This window comes from Myotis myotis, unplaced genomic scaffold (assembly GCF_014108235.1).
Source record: "Myotis myotis isolate mMyoMyo1 unplaced genomic scaffold, mMyoMyo1.p scaffold_m19_p_10, whole genome shotgun sequence".
NCBI classification, from domain to species: domain Eukaryota; kingdom Metazoa; phylum Chordata; class Mammalia; order Chiroptera; family Vespertilionidae; genus Myotis; species Myotis myotis.
Window position 1 is genome coordinate 44502101 of NW_023416314.1, and position 22834 is coordinate 44524934.

Here is a 22834-nt window from a genome sequence, read left to right on the forward strand (position 1 = left end):
GGATATGCATTTTGATATTCTAAGACATTTTCTTTTGGGTGCGTTTATTTTTCATGTTCATTAATACATTTTATAAATTTTTCACATATTATGATGGCAAATTTCTGCCTTTTTTGCATATTGTAAATATTTTTTCCTCTCTTTAAACCTGCAAACTTGATTTTCATTTTGCTTTATTTTTTCTATATAAAGGTTTTAAATTTATATGAAATCAGATATATCAATATTTTCCTTAATATGGTCTAACTTTGGTTTTATTATAAGAGTTTTCTCACTGAAAGATTATAAATTACTCAAAACATTTTTCACTTCTATGGGATTTTTTTACATTTGGATTTTTATTTTATTTAAAATATAAGGTAATTATCTAACAAACATTTATCTGAATAATATGCCATTTTCCCCCAACCACATTTGTTGAATATCCATCTCTCTGTAATGCTACCTTTATTTGGTTATGCTTTTTTCATTGATTCCTTTGATCCTTATTTCTGGTCTAGTAATATACAATGTTAATTGCTGCTGCTCTGTAAAGTGTAATATGGCATACAATGTGGGAAATTTTCCATTACTATTAATTTTCAAATTGTTGTTTTATGGATACTTTTTATAAAGGTATTATTTCAGATATCTCTATAATTACTTGATCCAATTCTCCTATGAATTCTGAATGTAGTATCAGTATCTCCTCTAGCCAAATATCCACCTATAGGGAACTACCTCTAGTCTTTCTCTCTCTCTCTCTGATCTCACACCATCTTGTTGATAACTTTGTAAGTGGCTGCATGATCTTTTTGGTAACTATTGTTTGTCTGTCTTCCACTGGTCTCCTCCACTAAAGGAGGGACACTCACATTTTTATTCTGCTGTCAGTTGGCAGAGTTCTTGGACTATAACAGGTGTTCAGGAAATAATTGCTAAATCGATTCATGGTTTTTCTCTTTATCCTTCTCTGAATTGAAATTTCTGCAACTGTGGATAATAGTGCCCAAATGGTTTTACGCAATGAAACAAATAGAATTATGAGTTTAATGGGCCTAACACAGGGCCTCACCAAACAGTTGTGTCTTGCTTTTTGTTTCTTTCTCAGAGTGTGGCATCACCAATGGTGAGAAGGAAAAAATAAAAAAGAAATTCTAAGTCAGACATATTCAGCTTTATTATTTCTGAGTTTTGGACTTCATCTACATGAAATTGTGTATTAATGTAGGGAAATCACTCATTTTATGCTCTCTAAAAGTCTACACTCAAATCAGGTTGTAATTGTGAAGTGCAAATAAGGGCAGAACAAGAGGCATCACATTGCCTCCCTGTTCTTCCATGTGTAATTTGAACTTCCACAACCCTCCAGAAGGAAGAGCTCTCATAACTTGTCCAGAGTCTTCCAGGCATTTCTTCACTATTTTGGGCTTATCACATGTTTGTGACTTGTCTTTGTTCTCCCTCTGTGCTGGGGGGATGCAGAGGGTTGGGCCCAGAACGGATGCTACCCTGCTTCTCGTTTCCCCAAAGTGAAACTATTGCAGCTCCACAAGTAATGTTTATTGTCTCAATCATTTGAATCATTTAATGGAAAAATTACCCATAGATTCAAAAACTGTCTTACACAAATGACCACATTTCTTGCTTGGCTTCCTCCCTGTTAATCTGGGCAGGTATTCTATTTCTTTTTCAATTTCCAGAAACAAGGTGACTTTGACTGTCATTAGGAATTTTGCCCTGGAAAGAAAATACTTGTCTAAAGTATATCTTTGAGCAGATGTTCTCTGTTCTTTCCTTCACTACTAAGTGACAAAACATCAGAGAATCTCCGAGAAGAAAACATCCTTTCAAGCTTGGTATCAGAGACAGCTGCCTTTCTACCAAATTAGAATTCTGAAAGATAAAGATGATAGGGTTTTGAAAGATGATTATCTATTTTATCTTTTTAATATATAAAATCTACAAATAGTGATGTTTGAGCCAACAAGTAGTCTACTCATTTTCTATTTGTAATATCTAATAACGTTAGAAGGCTGTAGCAATAAGCTGTCTCCTGATTAGGTTCCTGCATACAACACATCCTGAGTTCAAATTTCTGGATATCCCCCTTCCCCCAGGGTCCTGTATTGTTTTAAATTAACTCCTTGACTAGGCTTAGGTGATTAAAAAGTTTCCCATCTGGTATGTCCAATTAGAATGGGACAAAGAGAAGATTTCGAGACCTCTCTTCCCCAAGCAGCTTGTATGAGGAAAGAATCTTCCACTCAGACATCACATTCTTTCTGGTAGGAGTAAAACAACAACCTTATATAAATTGCTACTTAGAACCATACTTTCATCGATAAGCCTTTTACAGCTGCATCACAATATCTTCCTAATTAAATAATATTTCCCTTTAACATTTTATTTCAGGCTGAGGAGGGACAGTACTTTATGCACTAGTATCCAGAAATCCCGTGGAGTTTCTTTATCGCCCCTAGGCCATTGTACCCATGCCAATACAAGTGCCAAGAAACCCTGGCCTTCCCCTGATCTGGAATTTCTTCTCATTTACCTTACATTATTTCAGTTTGTTATGACTCTGAAGAGATTGTAGATTCATCCTTTGTGTAATCATCTTGTTTAAGATTTCCTCTGATCTAGAATAAATTGAGCTAATTTGTCATAGTCCTTTCACACTTAGATCAATGTTGGACCAGGCAAACTATGTAATCTATAATAATAAAAGCATAATATGTTAATTAGACCGGACAGCCAAACAACTTTCTGGACATCCTTCCAGACGACCTTCCGGACAAAGCGGGGATGCTAGGGCCAAGGCAAGCCACCATGGCTGCAGGGGATGAGCCCCTTGCATGAATTTCATGCATTGGGTCTCTTAATTTTAATGATCCACTTAATTTTAGATGTTACCCCAACTACATTCTCATTTATCTTCCCATTTTTAATGTACCTAGCTTAATTGTGCTGAGATTTTCCCATACATTTAATTTGATTAGTTAATTTTAACTAATAAAATCAAATGATCAACTTAATTTTAGTAGTTATGCCAACTATCCACTTAATGACCCACTTAATTTTAGTAGTTACCTCAACTACCTTCTCATTTGTCATCCCATTTTTAATGTACCTAGCTTAATTGCTCTGAGATTTTCTCATACATTTTGCTCTTATGGTTTCCTTTCTTCTTAACAGTCCTAACCTTTTCACCATCATTTAGTCACCTTTGGGAAAGCTGAGCAAACAGATCCACATTAACTTCCCTCAGGTCATCTTGTCACATCAGGAGCACAAGCAGCTGGAGACCCCTTTATAACATCATCAATCATTACCCAGGAAAAAGGCATAGAATTAGGAAAAACTTTCATATTTTCATAAAACCAACCAAAATTTGCTTGCATTTTCAATGCTACCAGCATCAGAAATATCCCAATTATGATTCTCTTATTCAGAGTATGTGATATGTAGCCCTGTCTTTAAAAAATTAACAGACTGGGAATTTTCGACATACCTGTACAAAAGCTTCAGCTAACTAAAGATTCTGAATAAGAATAAATAACCCTTTTATTCATCAGCATCTAATTAAGAGAAATAGCAACTCAATCTCTCATGAGCAAAATCCATTTCAGAAGGTGTTTGGCAGCATTGACAATAGTGATCCGCAGGGTGGCTTAACTTCAAAGAATGGTATACAGCTTTGAAGTAGAATGTACTCAAGCTACTTGCAAAAATATGACCTATGAAAAAGGGGTAATTTAAAAAAATTGTGAAAAGAGTACTTCTAAAGGTAGGGTCAAAGTGATGGTGAAGCACCATGGGCTAGCAGGAGCAAGAAGGAAAAATTCTTGAATACCTGTCTTTGAAGGAAAGGACCACTGCTAACCTGAGATGGCCAAAGAGGAAACCAGAAAGGAAAATCTTCTGATCCTCCCCATCCCCTTCTTCCCTGCTAGTCACCTGCAGAAACCTCCCATTGGCCAAAATAAATCTGTAGTCAGAAGGCACGGAAGCTTAGTTGATTCAAACTACTACGCTTAGCTTCAATGGTATATGATGCAAAGTGTTAAATGTAGAAAGTTGAGAGTGATCCCAAAGAGTCAAAAGGAAATTGTCCAGCACAATTATGCATCTTTAAAAATTCCCACCCAGGATAAAATATTTTTATGAGAGTCCAAGAGACCTATATAACATGGCACCTGCCTTCCTGTCTAATTTAACCTCCTACCAGGCCCCATAGACAACTTGTGTTCTAACCACATCTCAGTGAACTTCTAATGCCTCTGGTGTTCAAGCTCTTCCTCCTGCTTGAATTTCTTTTTTCCTTTGGTTGACAGTCCTCATTCTTCTAGATTGGGCGCAGGCTTCATCTGCCTTATCTTAAAAGCATTTCCTGATGTTTTTTCTGAACCTAGGCTAAGCTTTCATTTACAGCTGCATGCTAACAAATCTTATGGTTTATCGTAGACACTAATATTTACTTCTTCCTCTCAAGCACTCCTTGAATAAAACATGTGGGCTCCAGCATAGGAGGTTTGAAGGATTTCAGGGCTAAGCAAGGTAAAAGGCAGGACTACAAGATAGCAGTAGAACATTAGCTTTATTTGGGTGACTGACAGGTTTGCACCTTGGAGAAGGGAGGAGTCCCTCGCAGCATGAGACCATCCAGAGGTGGCAGCTACTTAGAAGGGGAAATGGACAGAGGAACTCCCAGGTGGTCAATGAGGGACCTACAGTTCAGTAGTGAGACTAAATCGTAGAGCTCCAAAGGACAACCACAGCTTGGCGTCTAGATAGCCCTGAAGTTTCTCTTTCAATGAGATCAGTTTTGCAAAGTGGACAAAGCAGGGAAGCCTGGTATGTGCTTATTTGGGTTATCTTAAAAGCTATTGGCTGTGTAAAATGTTGAATTTGGCACCGGTGGGCTTTTGCTCTAATGGGTCCCAGGCTGCTGTGAAGAAATAGACAACCTAAGGGCCAATATAAAGAGACTGTCTTTGCTCATTTATGCAATGACCAGAAGTTATGTCTTATATTGCTCTATATGCCCAACACTTGGCAAAATTCCTAGCAAGTAGCAAGGACTCAGTTGATAATTAAGCAATATCGGAAGGAATATATCAAGGAAAGAAGGGAGAGGGGGGAGTAGGAAGAAGAGATGTCCAATATAGTCTTGATTTTTAAATTTTTCTTTGTTATGTAATTTTGTATTACTTGAGATAATAAAAAATGAATTGTATGTTTTGTGTTATTTCTGATAATTATTCAATTCCAACTTTTAAAAATATTAGTTTGGAAACTTATTTACACAGGCATATAGTAATTATAAAACTCCCAGAGATGTAAAATAGTGTTTAATTGGTTGAGTTTAATTATCTGGGTTACATAAAAACACACACAAAAAAGACGTTCATTACAGAAAGCAATGCAACAGAGGAAGAGAAAAAATAGGTGAGTATCTGACAAGCTTTTTGAGTATTTACCCCATATTACGAGGTAGCAGAAACTCTGCACCAAAGGAAATAAGTCAATGTTTCAATGGTTTTTCTAGGGCAACTTAAAATTAGTGAAAGATTCCTCCCTTTTACTTTCTAGGTACAGGGCAGGGTTGTTTGCTTTCTTGAATGTGATACACATCTTTTTAAAACTGTTTGCTGCCTCTTGAAATAGCTCTAGGGCAAGTTCTAGTTTATATCTGTTTGTCAGCATGAATCTGGCTCCTTGAGATGCAGCCTCAGCCTCCTTATGAATCACTTGCAGAATTTCATGGAAATAACTAGAACTATACCCCTCATTCAGTTGTTCTCTTTTATGTATCAGTTCTTTAACCAATTTTACAATTTGAGCTGTTGTCTTGTTTATGATATCTTTTTCAAATTCTTCCACAGAGGGTCCATATACTTGCAACTTTTGAAAGGTGATAACATGTTTAGAGTAATTGATATGAAATGTTTTCTTTGCATCACGATACCTAATTTTGTTCACAATATTAGGAAGCTGTTTAAAATGCTCCAGGAGGATGTTCTCTAGGTCAATATCAATGTCAGGATCCTCAGCAGATGGGAGTGTAGCAGGCAATAAAATGGAGACATTCTCATTCCAAATATTGTTGAAAAGATCTCTCAGCTTCTTATCATGTAGCTCTTTCCCAATGGTGGGCACAGCCATCCCTTCAATTTTTTCTAATAACATATGTTCAAAGTTTAATTTATGCTCCTCCCAAAGGTCTTGTATTTTCTTTCCGCTAATTAGATCCTCACATTTTCTCAGAGTTTCTACTGTAAGTTCCTCTTTAAGATTTTTCAAATCATCTACAAATCTTACTTTCCACTGAGCTAAAATATTTCTATCTCTGTCTTCTCGAAAATACCTTTCGAGTTCTTGCTTAATGGTTTCATGTTTACCCACAATTTTATTGTCAATCAAACTTCTCTTGATCTCCTCAGCTTCTCCATTCCGAATCTGGCTGGACAGGTGATTATTTAAGTCCAGCACATGACTTCTCAGCTCCCAGGTCCATCTGTTGTACATGGTCTCCAGTTTACTCATAGCCAAGACCTCCTGGGTGTTCTTGAACCTGAAAATGAAGTTCTCATTCACTAAGGCCCTCCATAAATCCCGTACTCGGACTTTAAGTTCTGATATCTTCAAAATGCTTCCCCTGGATTCTTCTTTGGCATGCTTAAGAATCCTGCTCTTCAACTTTTGAACGCTGTGACTATAGCAGGGATTAGGAGGGGCCATTGGGGGAGAACCTTCCCACAGGTGCGCAAAGTAATGGATGTGGGTCTTGGCATCAAACTTAATGACATCACTGAAGGTAGATACATCTGAGAATTGTTCATACTTGGCTGCAGCAAGTGTCATTTCATCCAATCTCTCTTCCAGCCACCTTCGCCTTTCCATGCTTTGATTTGTATCTATAATTTCTTCTATGTTCTGATGAACAAACAGGCATCTTGGGGAGATATTCAGTTGCTTCATCCTGAGAAAGGCATGGATGGCTATTTGCAGAATATCTTGTATTTCTGATAGATCCTTCCCAAAAATATTGATTAGAGTTAAGTTTCCAAGCCCAATGACAAAGGTTGCCAACTCATTTTCCTCATTCTGTGCTTTGTTCATGAGCTCTGAGGCCCGAAGTCCTTCTGTGTCTACAACAAGCACAAAATCATAGCCCAACTCTTCCCTGAGTGTTTCTTCCACCTTCAGGAGCTGCATGTAGGCACCCCAGGTACACCTCCCTGCACTGAAACTGAACTGCAGCCCAAACATTGCATTCAGCAGAGTGGACTTCCCTGAGCACTGCAGGCCCAGGACAGAGAGAACAAATACCCGTTTGTCTCCGAGTTTCTCAGACACCTTATCAAAAACAGCTGCTATCCATTTCAGCGGCACATAAGATGCATCCCCATCCATCAGCTCAATGGGAATCCCAGATATCATCAGGTCAGCAGCCATCTGGGGAAGGGAGACAAACAGTGTATGTGTTTGGGAGGAAGCTTCTTCTAGAGCTTCATAGATCTGGCCAACTTCTCTCATGAGATGTTCAATTCCCAGGGTAGAGTCCCTGATCTCTTTGGTAAGAGCATCTAGCTCAGCCTCCCAGTCTCGGAGGGATTCTCTCTTTGAGCGCTTCTCCTTCTCCGTTCTCACCTGAGCCAATAGGAAACTGTGCTTCTGGTGGAGGTTTTCTAACTCTCTGGTGGTTAGTTGGTCTATTAACATACTCAGCCCCCGCAGAAAGTAGAGCTCTGTACGGGTCTCTGGGTGTGACTGGAGACTTTCAAGGAAGGGATTTATCAGGTCACTAAGGTTAATAACTTTGTGATACTGTTCACAGCGTATTTTCTGCTTTTCCTTCTCAATCTCATGCTTGTATTTCTCAATGCTCCTATTTCCTTTTCCTCTCAGCTGATGGAGTTCCTTATCCTTTTTACACCAATCATGCCATAGACTTCCCTGAAGAGGTAGTAACTTTTCCTTTATCTCAGATAATTTCACTTTTCTCAAGATGTCCATAAGGATATTAGTTCTTTTTTCTGCTTCTTGGCAGGCTCCTTGATTCTCGTCAATAATAAATTCATACTTCCTAGCAATGTTGGCCCAGTCACTCAAACTGTGAGGAGATCCAGACTTCTTCAGCAACTGTGATAATGCAGCTGTAATTTTATCAGCTAATTCGACCTTATTTAGATCCTTGATTCCAATTCTCACTTTGTGAACAGAATTCTCTTCCATAATATTTTCTACATCTTCAAACAAACAGATGAGAGGTTTGGGTGAATTCCAAAATTCAAATAAAAGGGAACTATTCCTTTTGTCAAAAGCAGAAGTTGACAGGAGGATGACAGTGACTGAGGATACCTCTTGTAGGAACCTAACCTGCCTCTCATGTATTTCAGCATTTCCATGGAGATTGGTGAAGGCAATACAGCTTTCAAATCTATCCTCAGCTCTCCCTCCTGGGAAAAACCAGCAGATTTCCACCAAACCGTCTATCAGTAGACACCTATTATTGCCTTCCCTAGGATGATGGTAGAAAAAATGGTCATGTTTGCCTTTACTCAGAAGTGAATTTAAAATCTGTGATTTAGAAGTAGAGACACAATTTCCAAAGCTTATAAAGGATACAGTGTGTGTAGGCTGCCAACTGATCAGCTGGTTATTATAATTCTTAATTTTTTTTTCCCATCCTATTTGTTCCACCTCTTTCCAGCTTCTCCTGATTTGCCTGAGAGACCAAAGAGGAAACTCAATTTGGGGAACACAAGGATTGGGCACCAAAAGTGGGAGAGCAAATTGACAAATGGAAAGTTTGGTTAAAACATACTGTCTTGTAAAGTCATCTGCACAGTGAAAAATTGCCATTTGTATGTCCATTGGGTGGATGTAAGTTTGTGTTGTAGTTGATTTTGTTCTTTTTATAATGAAAAAGTCCTCAAATGTTCTTTCTAGTTCTGTGGGTTTAAGTGTCTGGGGCCCAGTAGATACTGTACCTGTATTGCCTCTGTAAACCAGGTACCGCAAATGATAATCTAATACCAAAAGTTTCTCTAGAAAACAAACTGGTAGCTCCCCCTCAGCATTTGGTTGAGTGTCATGGAGGGAGGTCTTATTTATCAAAAGGGTATTGACTTTGGTCATTTTCTTGGGATAATAACTTTCCAGATTAAGCCGTCTGAGTAAGTGAAGAAAGTCTTGCTTTTGGGCTGTTTCTTCCTTATCACTGCTTGGTTGGAGATCTCTGGAACAAGAAGCAGATTCATTGGGTGTCTTCTTTTTGTTACTAGTAAATAGATCTCTAATTTTCTAGAAAGAAATATAGACAATGATAATGATTATTGTCTCTATAACAAAGGCTTAAGTTTATCAGGTATGAAGTTTATCAAGTATGAATGCATAAATATATTCATTTGTTTTCAAATAATAGAGTACTTCTAAGTTTTAGGTAATGGATTGACCAAGGGATGAAGCATAATATTGGCTGAAGAGCTTAAAACTTAACTATGAGAAATATAAAATAAGTAGTTAATTATACTGCACTATAATAGAATACTGAAGACATAAATAAACGGTGACAAGTTCAAAATGCATTGGCAACATATTTGAAGAAGTGATTAGGTTGTCTTGGGATGCAAAGCCAGGAAAGGCTTTACCAAACTGATATAACATATACTCATGGAAGGGGGATAGGAAGAGAAGATAATTTAAAAAGAAATAGAAAAACAATTACCACAAGGTAGTTATATGTTCACCAATTTGTGAGTGCTATATTATTGAATGAATAAGATTTTCTTAGGCAAAGTGGGTGGAGATATCCTAGATAACGAGAACAGGAAACACAGGAAAAGATGTCTGAAGTTTGAGTATAATTAGGAAACAGAAAGTAATCTAGTATTTATGGACAGAAGCAGAAAATGAAGGTAGTGAGGAAATCTGAAAGGAAAACAAATTTGACTTATTTAGTAGCCAACAAATTTTTAAAAGTATACATTTTATTAATTAGAGAGGAAGGGAGAGGAAGAGAGAGAGACACACACATCAATCATGAGAGAGACTCATTGATTTGCTGCCTCCTGCACGCCCCCCACTGGGGATCGAGCCTGCAACCCAGGCATGTGCCCTGACTTGGAATCAAACTTTGAGCTCCTAGCCACACTGGCCAGGTGGTAACCATCAATTTTAATAATGCCCTATTATCATTATTATTCCCATTTTGGAGAAGAAAAACTAATTAAAAGATCAAGCAAATGCCAGCTTACACAGAAGTGACAGGATTCATAACCAGGCCTCTCTGGGATCCTGCTCTTCTCCAAGACACCTTGTAGGCACATTGTTTCTAATGTCGAATGGCTCTGCTATATCAAAGGATATATGGAAGCCAGTAAGCCTCTAAGATTATGAGCATTCTATGGCCTGAAAACGCCTCTCTCTTCCAGAATAAAAGTATCTGCCCCAGAGGTGATTACAAACCTTTGGCAATCTATCTGGTCCTGTTTCTTTATCTTGCTTCCTCTTCTTTGGACCTTTATTACCAGTGGAAGATCCAGCTTTGGAAGGAAAACAAGGTGTATTATTCTCATGATTATTAAAACATGGAGTCAGAATCGCAGTGTTGCTAAAGCTTAGCTTCGTCCCTACCAGCTAATGACCAAGAGTGGAGTGTCAGTCAGAATGACAGGTTTGTGGGCATATTTTGTAGCTAAGTAGATTAGTTTGTGGCTAGGACTGTGAAACTTCAGCATCACTGGTGATAGAGCTAAAGGACATTAGTCTTCATAGCAAAAAGGCTTGTGAAGTTTCCAGCATAAGAAATAGGAAAAAACACTCTACATCACTACACATTTTACAACATTAAACATAAAGACCCTAATATCATTTGTTGCAGAAGCAGGGTGGTCCATAGACCACTGATGAAAAAATGGTAATCAGGTTGGCGTCAGACTCACTATTAGTAATTACATATTTCTTTCAAAAATAATAAGGTAAAAGGATTTTCTACCTCAAACCAGTTGCCTTTCAAGTTTGAGAAGAGATTAAAGTTATTTCCAGAAAGTAACAATCTTGAAAGTTTACTGTCTACATACCCTTTCTTAGGAAGGCTCTAGGAGGAAATTAAGAAACAAATGGGTGAATAGAAGAGCCCGTTAACTTGATAGGGTATTTGAGATATTGGAAGAATATAAGGATGTGATGAATATGCACACTGCAAAAAATATGGTACTGAGAAATTTTCATGAAAGCAAAAGTAAAAACAAAAAAATTATAATAATTAAACTATAGTTGGTTTTATTATGACTGGAATTTACATATGTATAGTAGTATAAGTAAGTGATTTGCAACTTTTAGAAGTAAACTATAAATAAAAGTTGAAAGACTTTCATTACGATTCTTAAAAAGTGAAAATTTTCAACTTGATCATGTAAAAGTAAAAATATTTGGGGGAGTTTTGAGCTATTGCCTCTCATAATAGACCAAATTTAAAAGTTAAAAAAAGTAAAATTCAAATGTAACCTGTATATAAACTAAAAATACTGCCATAAATCTATTTGGAAGAGAGTGGGTGGGGAAGTGAGAGGTGGCATAATGGAGCAAAAAGCTTGCCTATTATTGTGGGATAGCAATGAGTTATATTGAAATGATATTGGTATTGATAAACTAATGGAACTAATGGATGTGATATTGATAAACCTATGGAAGAGTGGTAAAAGGATGTTATTTAGAGATATGGCAGTCACCACGATAAAAAAAAAAGGTTGATCTTTGCAAATAATGTTTTCAGATTTTTGGGATAGGTACCCAGAAAAGGGGCTTCACAAAGATATATGCACCCCTATGTTATTGCCACATTATTCATGGTGGCCAAGACATGGAAACAACTGAAGTGTCATTCAATAGATGATTGGATAGAAAAGATGTGGTACATTTATATAATAGAATACTATTCAGCTATAAGAAAAGATGAAATACTGCCGTTTTATTAAAAAACTTTAAAAATTTTAATCTTCACCTGAGGACACGCTTTTATTGACTTTTTGGGGGCGGGGGGAAGGAAGAGAGAGGGAGAGAGAGAAACATCAATGTGAGAGTGAAACATCCATCAGTTACCTTACACACATGCCCTGACCTGGGATTTGACCCGCCACCCGGGTATGTGCCCTGACCAGGAATCAAACCTGCCACCTTTTAGTGTACAAGATGATGCACCAACCTACTGAGCCACACCAGTCAGGGTGATGAATGGATCTTGAGAATATCATACTAAGTGAAATAAGTCAGACAGAAAAAAGTTAAGAACCGTATAATTTCACTTGTATGTGGGATATAAAACTGAAAGCAATAATGAGCAAACAAGAAATACAAACAGAAATTTATAGACACAGACAATAGTAGGGTGGTTACCAGAGGAAAGGGTGTGGGGATAGTAAAGGGTAAAGGGGGTCAAATGTATGGTGATAGAAGATTTGACTTTGGATGGTGGGTGCACAATGCAATATACAGATCATGTATTGTAGAAATGTACACTTGAAACTCATATGATCTTATTAATCATTATCACCCCAATAAATTTAATTTAAATGAAAACAATGGGTGGCTCAGTTGGTGGAGCACTGGCCCATACACCTAAAGGTGCAGGCTCCATTCCCAGTCAGGGCACATTACCTAGGCTGTGGCTTTGACCCCCAGTTGGGGTGCATATGGGAGGCAATCAATCAATGTTTCTCTCTCACATCTATGTTTCTCTCTTTCTTCTCTCTCTCTAAAATCAATAAAAACATATTCTCAGGTAAGGATTAAAAAGAAGGGAAAAAAGAAAAATTGAGTTCAGAGGGGTTATTTTGTGAGAAAAGGATCAAGGTTATGTTTTAATTTTTAACTATATTCACGAATAACATTTTGAACAAAATAAAAATAAGTATTTAAAATATATTTTTAAAGTGATAAAACTCTCCCCATAAGTTAATATTTTAAAATGACCATACTTTATGCACTGTATATGATTAAGCTAGTACAGTAATTCTAGAAAATTATTTGACTGCTTTCAACTTTTAGGAATTTAAGGGAATGAAATAACACGAGCACCATGATATATTATGAAGGTAATTTTCACAACATTCTGCATTATGTTGATATTTTGGAAACACTAAAATGTCTGACATGGCATTTTGGCGAAATGATTTATAGAGCACCAACAGGATGGAGACTATGTAGCCATTTAAAATAGAACCAGGAACTAGTGGCCAAAGAAGAAGGAACCTCATAGAGTCCCCTGTGGCAATAGTAATAGCAGGGACAGAAGCTACATTCATGTTCCAGGGGCAGCAGGCACAGGGGTTCTAGTGGCCATCTCCAGTGCCAGCATCAGGCTGGAGGCCGGGCAAGCTGTGATGCCTACAGCTATCAACGGAGACATTGACATCTTCCTGGGCTACTTCTGTGGTGTGCTGTTGGACATGGTGCCTGGCTCAAAGCTTCCAAGCCTGGTTCAAGCCCTTCTAGAGCTTTTGTCAAATACCCAATATTCTGTAGTAAATTCTATTGTATGAGAGCAGAAAATATAAAATAGTACTTAAGAATTATTGATTAAAACTATGGGAAATGCTTATTATGTTTTAAGCCAAAACCCCCACTACTGATATAAAACTGAATAGTCATCGGACTTTAGGATACTTCCTTCCTCCCTACCTTACCACCACATCAATAGGGTTCTTGTATAATAAGTAGAGAATATGAAAGGACTACGTATAAGCTTCTTCTTCAAGACGCTCCCAGGAAGACCCAAAGACAACAGAGAAACTAAAACAAGGACAATAGAGGCATTTTTAGCCTGTCACACCACAGATATGGCAAACAGTAAGCAGAGCCTAACTCCTAGCCAGATAAGCATAAAACCTCACACTAAAGGACCATTTACCTCAGTTTCTTTTCCTAGTGCATTATGTACAATTTCGATAAGTTACCAGGCATACTAAAAGCAAAAACTCACAATCTGAAGATACAGAACAAGTATCAGAATCAAACTCAAGCATGACTGAGATGTTGGAATTACACTGGAATTTTAGATGTGAATTTTATCTCAATAAACAAATTTTAAAAGCACCACGACACACAGTTCTTTTTATATTTTATGCTGTCTCTGTGTGTATTCAATTAATTAAGATATGGAGATTTCAGAAAAAGTCTTGAGTCATGTCCAGCAAACAGGAGTAAGTTAGGTGTAGACTCACGTTTTTCTATACCCTGACGTAACTTCTCTGCTAGGTTGCGCTGGTCTATGGCTTTCAGGACCTCCTCGGTCACAGTCGTGGAGTATTCATTCCCGTAGAACTGTATCAGTAGGTCAGCAAGTTTCACTCGGGATGCTTGATGGAGCGTGCTCCGAGGTATGTGGCGGTATTCCTCAGGAACAGCTGTGTTTGTGAGTTGAAACTTAAACTTTGTGAACTCCTCCTCTAAGAGGTCCTCAAGGACGTAAAGAAGCTTTGTCTTCAAGTTGCTTTCCATTCTGTGCAGCTAAATGCTGGGAAACTGATGATATGGCAGTTACTGACATGAAATAGAGAGTCGGTTATGGATAATGACAGGAATGATGGGAAACACATATGAGGCCAATGGTTTGAGAGAAGTGAGGCAAAGGAGTGGAAATATGAACTGATAATGCATGTCCTTTTTTTGTTGTTAACCCTCACACAAGGAAATTTTTTCCATTGATTTGTAGAGAAACTGGCAGGAATAAGGGAGAGGGAGGAAGAGAAGGAGGAGGAGGAGGAGGAGGAGGAGGAGGAGGAGGAGGAGGAGGAGGAGGAGGAGGAGGAGGAGGAGAAAGGAAGGAAAATGGGTCCGAGAGACACATTGATTGGTTGCCTCCCACGTGCATCCAAACCAGGGTGGGGATGGAAGCTGCAACCCAGTCATGTGCCCTTGACTAAGAATTGAACCCATGACCCATTGGTGCATGGGCTAATGCTCTAATCACTGAGCAACACTAGCCACGGCTGGTAATACATATTGGATATTCCTCAAAGCTTTGGGGCTACTTACTTTGCCCTCTCACTCTCCACAATTGTGCTCCACTGCTGGAATTCTCAAGATTCTTTATTAGATGATGGCTGTTTGTGGGGAAGAGACTGGGATAAAGGTCTTATGGAGGTTTGCGTTATGCAGAAAAAAGAAAAGAAAATGTAGCCATGCTATTATTCAGTAGGTAGGAAAAAAAAGTAAAAGTAAATGCTGCCCTGGCCGGGTAGCTCAGTTGATTAGAGCATCATCCTGCTATGCCAAGGTTGTGGGTTCAATGCCCAGTCAGCGCACAAGGCACATACAAGAATCAACCAATGAATACATAAACAAGTGGAACAACAAATTCATGTCTCTCTCTCTCTCTCTCTCTCTCTCTCTCTCTCTCAAAATCGATTAAAAAAACAAAGTCACTATACAAGAGATGCAAACTTTATTTATTAAGTAAAAGAATAATTTTAAAAAAGCAAGTGCATTATGGACAGGGATAGTGAATGAAAATTTTAAAGAGAATTGAAAATATTTATACTTTCATTACTTCTATATGTTGGGTAGATTAGAAGGGATTTTAGGAGATTAAATTTGCATGTGAAAATTGGTATAAATAATAGGGGCATGGAAAATTGCTTTTGTGATTCCTTTGTAACTATAGGATCCTCAACCTTTTGTTATGCTTCTTACTCCTAAAATATAACTTTTATAGGTATGTAAGTGTTTGATGATAATGCTATTATTATCACCACCACCCATTATATCAGCAATACTACTGTCTTCACCGATCTATCTCTTTTCTCTCCATCAAAACCCTGGCTATTCTTGAAGTTACTATAAAATGTCATTTCTTTTCCAAGGTCTATTTTCTTTTTCTCCAAAAGATGTAATGCTACCTAACTTTCAACTTTCAACAATACTTATGACACTTCTACTTTGTCTTATAATTATACTTATCTATGCACTTCAATTATTTTCCTCTATTAGTAACACTATGAATTAAATGGGCAACTAATATGTATTGAACATCATTCAAATCGTGGGCAGGTTGCTTTGCACACTTCATCTCATTTATTTTTTAACAAAATTCCAATTAGAGAATTTTAACATTGAAGCATGAGAATGACATTATCTGATTGAGCTTTAGGAAGATTACTGTGTCACTTGGATGAGGATGGAGAATAGAAATTACCAGGAAGGAGGCAGTGGTAAAAGTTAAGAGACTGTTACAATGGCTTAAAGAAAATGGTGACTTGGACTAATAGTTAAGGAAAGAAGATGATGAGCAATGGTCAAATTCAGGCTTTATCTAATAGGCATAGCTAACTAGAATTATTGATGAATTTGTTATGGGTATGATGGAAAGTGAAAACTCAAGGATGACATAGTAGGCAGGATTCTCTGGGAGGTTATTCTAGATGGGCCTAATTTAATCAGGTAAACTCTTAAAAGCAGTATTAATTGAGCATAATGGCTTGGGTCAATTTTGGGGTTCTCTGTTCTGTTCCATTGATCTATATGCCTGTTCTTGTGTCTGTATCAGGCTATATTGAGTACAGTGGCTTTGTAATATAACTTCATATCTGGTATTGTTCTTCTTTCTCAAGATTACTGCAGCTATTCAGGGTCTTTTTTGGTTCCACATAAATTTTTGGAGTGTTTGTTCTAGGTCTGTAAAATATGCCGTTAGTATTTTAATGAGGATTGCATTGAATCTAGAGATTGCTTTGGGTAGTATGGACATTTTAATGATGTTGATTCTACCAATCCATGAACATGGTATATTCTTCCACTTGTTTATATCTTCCTCTATCTCTTTTTTCAATGTCCTGTAGTTTTTCGAGTACCGGCCTTTTTCCTCCTTGGTTAAGTTTATTCCTAAGTATCTTGATTTTTTGTTGTTGTTGCAATGGCAAATGGGATTGGTTTTTTAGTTACCCTTTCTGAGAGTTCACTATTGGTGTATAAAAATGTTATGGTTTTTTGGGTGTTAATTCTGTATCCTGCTACTTTTCTGAATTCATTTATTAAATCTAGCAGTTTTTTGATAGCATCGTTAGGATTTTCTATGTGCAGTATCATGTCATCTGTGAATAATGAGAGTTTTACTTCCTCCTTTCCAATTTGGATTCCTTTTATTTGTTCTTCTTGTCTGATCACCATGGCCAGGACTTCCAGAACTATGTTGACAAAGGAGACAAGAGCATACATTGGAGCAGAGACAGTCTCTTCAGTAAATGGTGTTGGGGAAATTGGACAGGTACATGAAAAAAAAAGAAACTAGACCACCAACTTACACCATACACAAGAATAAACTCAAAATGGATAAAAGACTTAAATGTAAGACGTGAAACTATAGAAGAAACCATTGGCATCAAAATCTCAGACATCTCCCTTAGCAATATGTTAACTGATACATCTCCTGGGACTAGGGAGATTAAGGAGAAAATAAACAAATGGGACTACATAAAAATAAAAAGCTTTTGCACAGTAAAAGAAAACATCATCAAAATAACAAGAGAGCCCACTACATAGGAGAACGTATTTGTCAATAATACATCTCACAAGGGGTTAATCTCCAAAATACATAGGGAACTCATACAACTTAACAAAAAGAAGACAAACTTTCAATTAAAAATTGGGCAAAGGACCTAAATAGACACTTCTCCAAAGTGGACATACAGAAAGCCAAGAGACACATAAAAAAAAAATGTTCAAAGTCACTATGTGAGAGATGCAAATCAAAACCATAATGAGATGTCACCTCACACCTGTCTGAATGACTATCATCAACAAATTAAGCAACAACAAATATTGGTGAGATTGTTGAGAAAAGGGAACCCTAGTACACTGATGGTGCGAATGCAAACTGATGCAGCCACTGTGGAAAAAAATATGTAGTTCCCTCAAGAAATTAAAAATGGAACTCCCGTTTGACCCAGTCATTCCACTTCTAGAAATATATCCTAAGAAACCTGAAATACTCATCAGAAAGAATATATGCACCCCTATGTTAACAGAAGTGCAATTTACAATAGCTAAGGCTTGGAAACAACCTAAATGTCCATCAGCAGATGAGTGGGTAAAACAACTATAGTACATTTACACAATGGAATACTATGTAGCAATAAAAAAGAAAAAACTCTTACCATTTACAATAGCATGGATGGACCTGGAGAGTATTATGCTGAGCAAAATAAGCCAGTCAGAGAAAGATAAGTATCAAATGATCTCACTTACATGTGGAATCTAATGAACCAAATAAACTGATGATCAAAAACAGACCCAGAGTCAGAGAAGCATGACTAGATTGTTGAACCTCAGAGGGAAGGCAGGGAAGGTGGGTGGGAAGAGATCCACCAATGAACTAGAATTCATAAATATATAAACCATGGACACAGACATGGGGTGGTGAGGGCCTGCGGGTGAGTGGACAGGAGAGGGCTGGAAGAGGTTAATGGGGGGAAAAGGAGGACCTATGTAATACTTTCCACAATAAAAATTAAAAGAAAAATAAAGAGGCAAGAAGCAGCAGGTGTGCGCCTACTGATCCCAAGAGAGCATGTGGCAAACTGCTTGTGTGGGCTATACGCCTAGAGGCTGGGAATGATCCTGACTGATAGCTAGTAAGAAAATGGGAACTTCATTCCTACATCGGCAAGCAGTTGAAGTCTGCTAACAACTTGGAAGTGGACCAGAGCTCCAGATGCGAATTTCAGTTTGTCAGTTGATTGCAACCTTTTGAAATCTTGAGCAAAGGATCTAACTAATTCAAACCTGACTCATGACCCATGAAAACTGTGAAGTAATACATTGGTCTTATTTTAAGCTGCTAAGTTTTATGGTAATCTGTTATGCAGAGGTAGAAAATTAACACAGATGATTTCTAGAATTTTGACCTGAGCAAATAGGTTACGATGGGGTCATACTTTAATATGGTCAAAGTCTATAACATAGGCTTATTGGAGTTCCTATTTAATTTGTAATACCAATTAGGCAGGTAAGTGGCAATAGTAAGTAGACTAAAGTGGGGCATATCTTTTAAAGGATGAGTCCTGTTTAGAGATATTGATTAGAGAGTCGGCTGTACATAGTATTTAAAGGCATGGGACTGGTAAGCTTGGCTAAGGAGAAAGGATAGCTAGAGAAGAAAGAAGGACCCTGGAAGAGAGCAACATTTAGAAGAGAGGTAAAGGAGACTGAAAAGAAGCATCCACAGAGGAGATGGGGAATGAGACATACTTGGGATTCCTGAAGCCTGGAGAAGGAAGTGTGTTATAAAGGAAAGTGTAGTGACCATGTTAAATGCTTCTGAGAGGTCAGGAGGATAATGATAGAAAACTGATCATGTGTCTTCTAAGATGAAAGCCACTGATGACCTTAATAAAAGCCATTTTCATGGGTGGAGAAAAAAAGCCCAATAGAAGTGGGTAATACTTCATATTTTTTTGCTCTTAATATAGCAGAGCAAAGAGATTATCACAAGAATAGACAATGTGCTTAAAGAAGTTTAGTTTATGAGTTTGTTTTAGGTATTGGCAATATCAAAACATTTTATAGGAATGACCCAGCTGGGGGGCGGGGGGGGGGGGGAGGAGACATTTTTGATGAAGGAGGTTGTATTAGTTTTCCATTGCTGCTATAAAAAATTATCATAAACTTAGTGGCTTAAACCAACAAAAAGTTATTGTTCTATAGTTCTGAAGGCCAGAAGTCTGCAATGAGTTGTATGGAGCTAACATTGAGGTGCTAGCAGGGAAGAATCCATTTCTTACCTCTTCTAGCTTTCTGCTGGCACTCCTTGGCCTGTGGCCTCGTCATTCCATTTTCTATTTCTATGTCACATTACTATCTCCTCTTTCATAATAAAAACTCTATCTGTATTTCTCTTGTGTGATCACCTTTAGGGCCTTCTTGGATAATTCAGGGTAACCTCCCCATCCCCAAATCCTTAACTTAATTACCCTTGCCAAGTCTCTTTTGCCATATAAGGCAAAGTTTACAGGTTCCAAGGATTAGAACATACATATATTTTGGGGAGGAGCATTATTCAGCTTATCATAGAGGTAAAAAATTGCAAGGGACAGAGAGAGAGAGAGAAAGAGAATGCGAATTATTGTTGTGATCCAAGTAGGAAATGGTACGGGTCAGAGGTAGAACTCTGTTAGGAAAGACAGAGAAAAAGATATAGAATGAAAACACCTTTTAAGGATTCTAAATAGTAGGACTTTTTGTTTGTTCATTTATAGTCTCTTGATGGAGGAAAAGAAAATTTACATGCAAGAATATGCATAAATGTCAAGAATACAATTAGATGGGTTTTGAGAAGTGTATATACTTCCGTGAGCAGGATTTTTTTTTATTGTTTGTGGAAATGGGGGTCTTGAAGTTGTCTCTTAGGTTTATACCTAATTGGGTACTTTACTGAGACTGGGACACTACAAAGTACAGGGCAGGCCTGGGGGTGGAGAAAGATGATTGATTCCATTGTGATACATTGAGTTTGAGATTAACATGGGTGCTTTGCATTTTCCAGGCACTCTTCTAATTAATTTACACGTATTGTTTAATTTATTACTTATAACAGTCCTAGGAGGCACATATTATTATATCTGTATTTTATAGATAATAATTCAGAGATGTAATTTGTTCAAGGTCTTATGACAGCCTTAACTACCACATCAACATCCTACTGGAGATGCCTACTATTAAGCTGGTTACACAGTCCAGCATTTCAGAAACCTCTCTGGACTGAAGATTTAGATTAAGGAATAATCAGCTTATAGATAATAATAAAAATCATAAAAATATGTTAAGTGAGGATGAGTAGGACAATGGCCCTATTCATGCAGAGCAGATATGCAGCTGTTAGGTCGTGGCATGATCTTATCAGCTATTAAATATTGAAATACAGTGCTTGCATACCGGTGACATAGATCCTTCCCTAACCTCCACTTACCCCCTACCACCTTAGATTTCCAGGATCTGAGGAGCCCTGGGTAGGCTCTGACAAGGAGGAAAAATCACAATTTTATTTTTTAAATAACCATTTATTGAGTATATTTTGTGGTGCTATGGCAGCTCATAGGGCATAAAAGAGAAATGGGATAACTTTGCCAACCTTAGGAGATTTTGATAAATGGCAGACATAATGATGGCACAAATATTATTAAACTTAATACAGTTATTTTGTGTGGTGTAGGAGTCCAGAGGATATAGCAATTGTTGCCATTCATTCAGTTTATTTAATTAATTCACTTAATATGTATATAAAGCTATTTTTAAGCATCTGGCAGAGGCCAGGCAATATATGTTGGGGAGTCAAAGACTAGGAAGGCAAATTATCATTCCCCACGCGCTCAGTGTCTGGTGGAGGGCCTGAGCACAGATCTGTTTTACTGTCATGTTTTAGGACAAAGACAGGGGCAGGCAGAAGACGTGAGTTTGCCCAGTTCCCACGACAATGACAACCAAAAATGGGCTCAGGCTCAGTGAGTTGATAGAAAGCATTCTTACATATAATCAATAGGAGTTTCTGACTGCCATGGGAAATTACCTTGGGTATTGTCCAGGCAGCCCTTCCATTTCACAGATAAGAAATCTAGGACCTAGAGGTAGTCTACGATAAGCTTGTTTCACACAACATGTTAGTTAGTGGCTGAGCCATGTGTCCAACCCAGTCTCTGAGTTTGTCCAGAGACCTCCCCTAAGCTGTACACTGTCAATTCCCGGTTGAGTCAGGCTAACACAAGTTGTAGTTGCACTTTGATCTTTGTGCATCAGCGATAGTTCAGCCTTGGAGTTCTTGATGAGGATTCCCTCCCTGGGTTCCTAAATTTGAGCAAAGAGCCCTAAACCATGTACTAAAAGCAGGACCTTACCGAATTATAAGACAAAGAAGAAAGAGACAAAAAGACAGAGAGTGACATGGGGGAGCCAGAGAGAGATCACAATAGAGCCATAGAAGATCATGGTGGGGTGAGGGGGTAGGGGAGCAGGCAGAAAGGAAGGGGACAGGAGGGAGAAGAGGGGAGACAGATGGAAAAGGAAAGCAAAGACAAGAAACATGATGACTTCCTTACCTACTACAGGAGAAAAAGAGGACTGGGGCCTCCCTAATCTCTCAGTCACATGTCCCATTTGGGGGAAAGAGACTCTCACTCCACTGTGGGCCCCTGAAGAAAGATCATACTCACCAGTAGAATCCTAGATCTTTCAATTCTGTCCTACCCGGGGATGGAAATTTTTTCCGTCAGATAGAAGAAGTCTACCTGTCTTTATGGATTCCATTTGTACACTAAAAAACTAGTTTGATTTCTTTTAAAGGTGATTGAGTAATGTGGGGTGTGGTGATACCAGCTGCACAGGCACTTCCAGCCCACACCTAACCACTGGCTAATGAGAGAAAGGTGGGAACCAGGAAAAGGCTAGAAGTGTTATCTTATCCCTGATCTAAAACTTTTTCAAGTGCATCTCATTATTTATTGAATCAAGTCCAATTGTTTGCAATTTAAGATCTTCACCATCTAACTGGTGGCAAGAGCATGGATTGGATACAGACTGATCTAAGTGTTTTTAATTACAATTTGCATTCAACATTATTTTGTATTAGTTTTAGGTGCACAGCACAATGGTTAAACAATCATATACTTTATAAAATGTTTCCACCCCGATATTTCAAGTGCCCACCTACTACCTGACAGTTACTAGTATTACAACATTGTTGATGATATTTTCTATGCTGTACTTAATATCCCCGTGACTATTTTGTGACTATCAATTAGTACTTTTGAATCCCTTCACCTTTTTCACCCAGCCCCCTAACCCCTCTCCCCTCTGTCAG

At 37.9% G+C, this 22834-nt stretch overlaps 1 protein-coding gene across 2 annotated transcripts; it reads right to left on the reverse strand.

The window, feature by feature from the left end:
• Positions 1-5316: 5316 nt before the first annotated feature.
• LOC118664775 (interferon-induced very large GTPase 1-like) lies at positions 5317-22280 on the reverse strand. Of its 2 annotated transcripts, none has more exons than XM_036325263.1 (4): positions 22188-22280; positions 14211-14511; positions 10456-10532; positions 5317-9291 (listed from the first exon to the last, which is right to left on the reverse strand). In XM_036325263.1, exons 2-4 carry the CDS (start codon positions 14485-14487, stop codon positions 5527-5529), a joined length of 4119 nt encoding a protein of 1372 aa, XP_036181156.1. In that variant the 5' UTR covers positions 14488-14511; positions 22188-22280; the 3' UTR covers positions 5317-5526. The 2 variants fall into 2 exon arrangements, with proteins under 2 accessions (XP_036181156.1, XP_036181155.1); XM_036325262.1 differs by having other exon boundaries at positions 14211-14529; positions 22188-22279.
• Between the last annotated feature and the right edge of the window lie 554 nt (positions 22281-22834).

Bases quoted from the DNA above. Each gene is read 5' to 3' on its own strand.
- LOC118664775 (XM_036325263.1), bottom strand. From the start codon at position 14,487: ATGGAAAGCAACTTGAAGACAAAGCTTCTTTACGTCCTTGAGGACCTC. The intron at 10,533-14,210 runs GTGAGTCTACAC...TTCCTTCCAAAG, and splicing joins ACGTCAGGGTATAGAAAAAC to CTGGATCTTCCACTGGTAAT. The intron at 9,292-10,455 runs GTTTGTAATCAC...ATTTCTTTCTAG, and splicing joins GACCAGATAGATTGCCAAAG to AAAATTAGAGATCTATTTAC.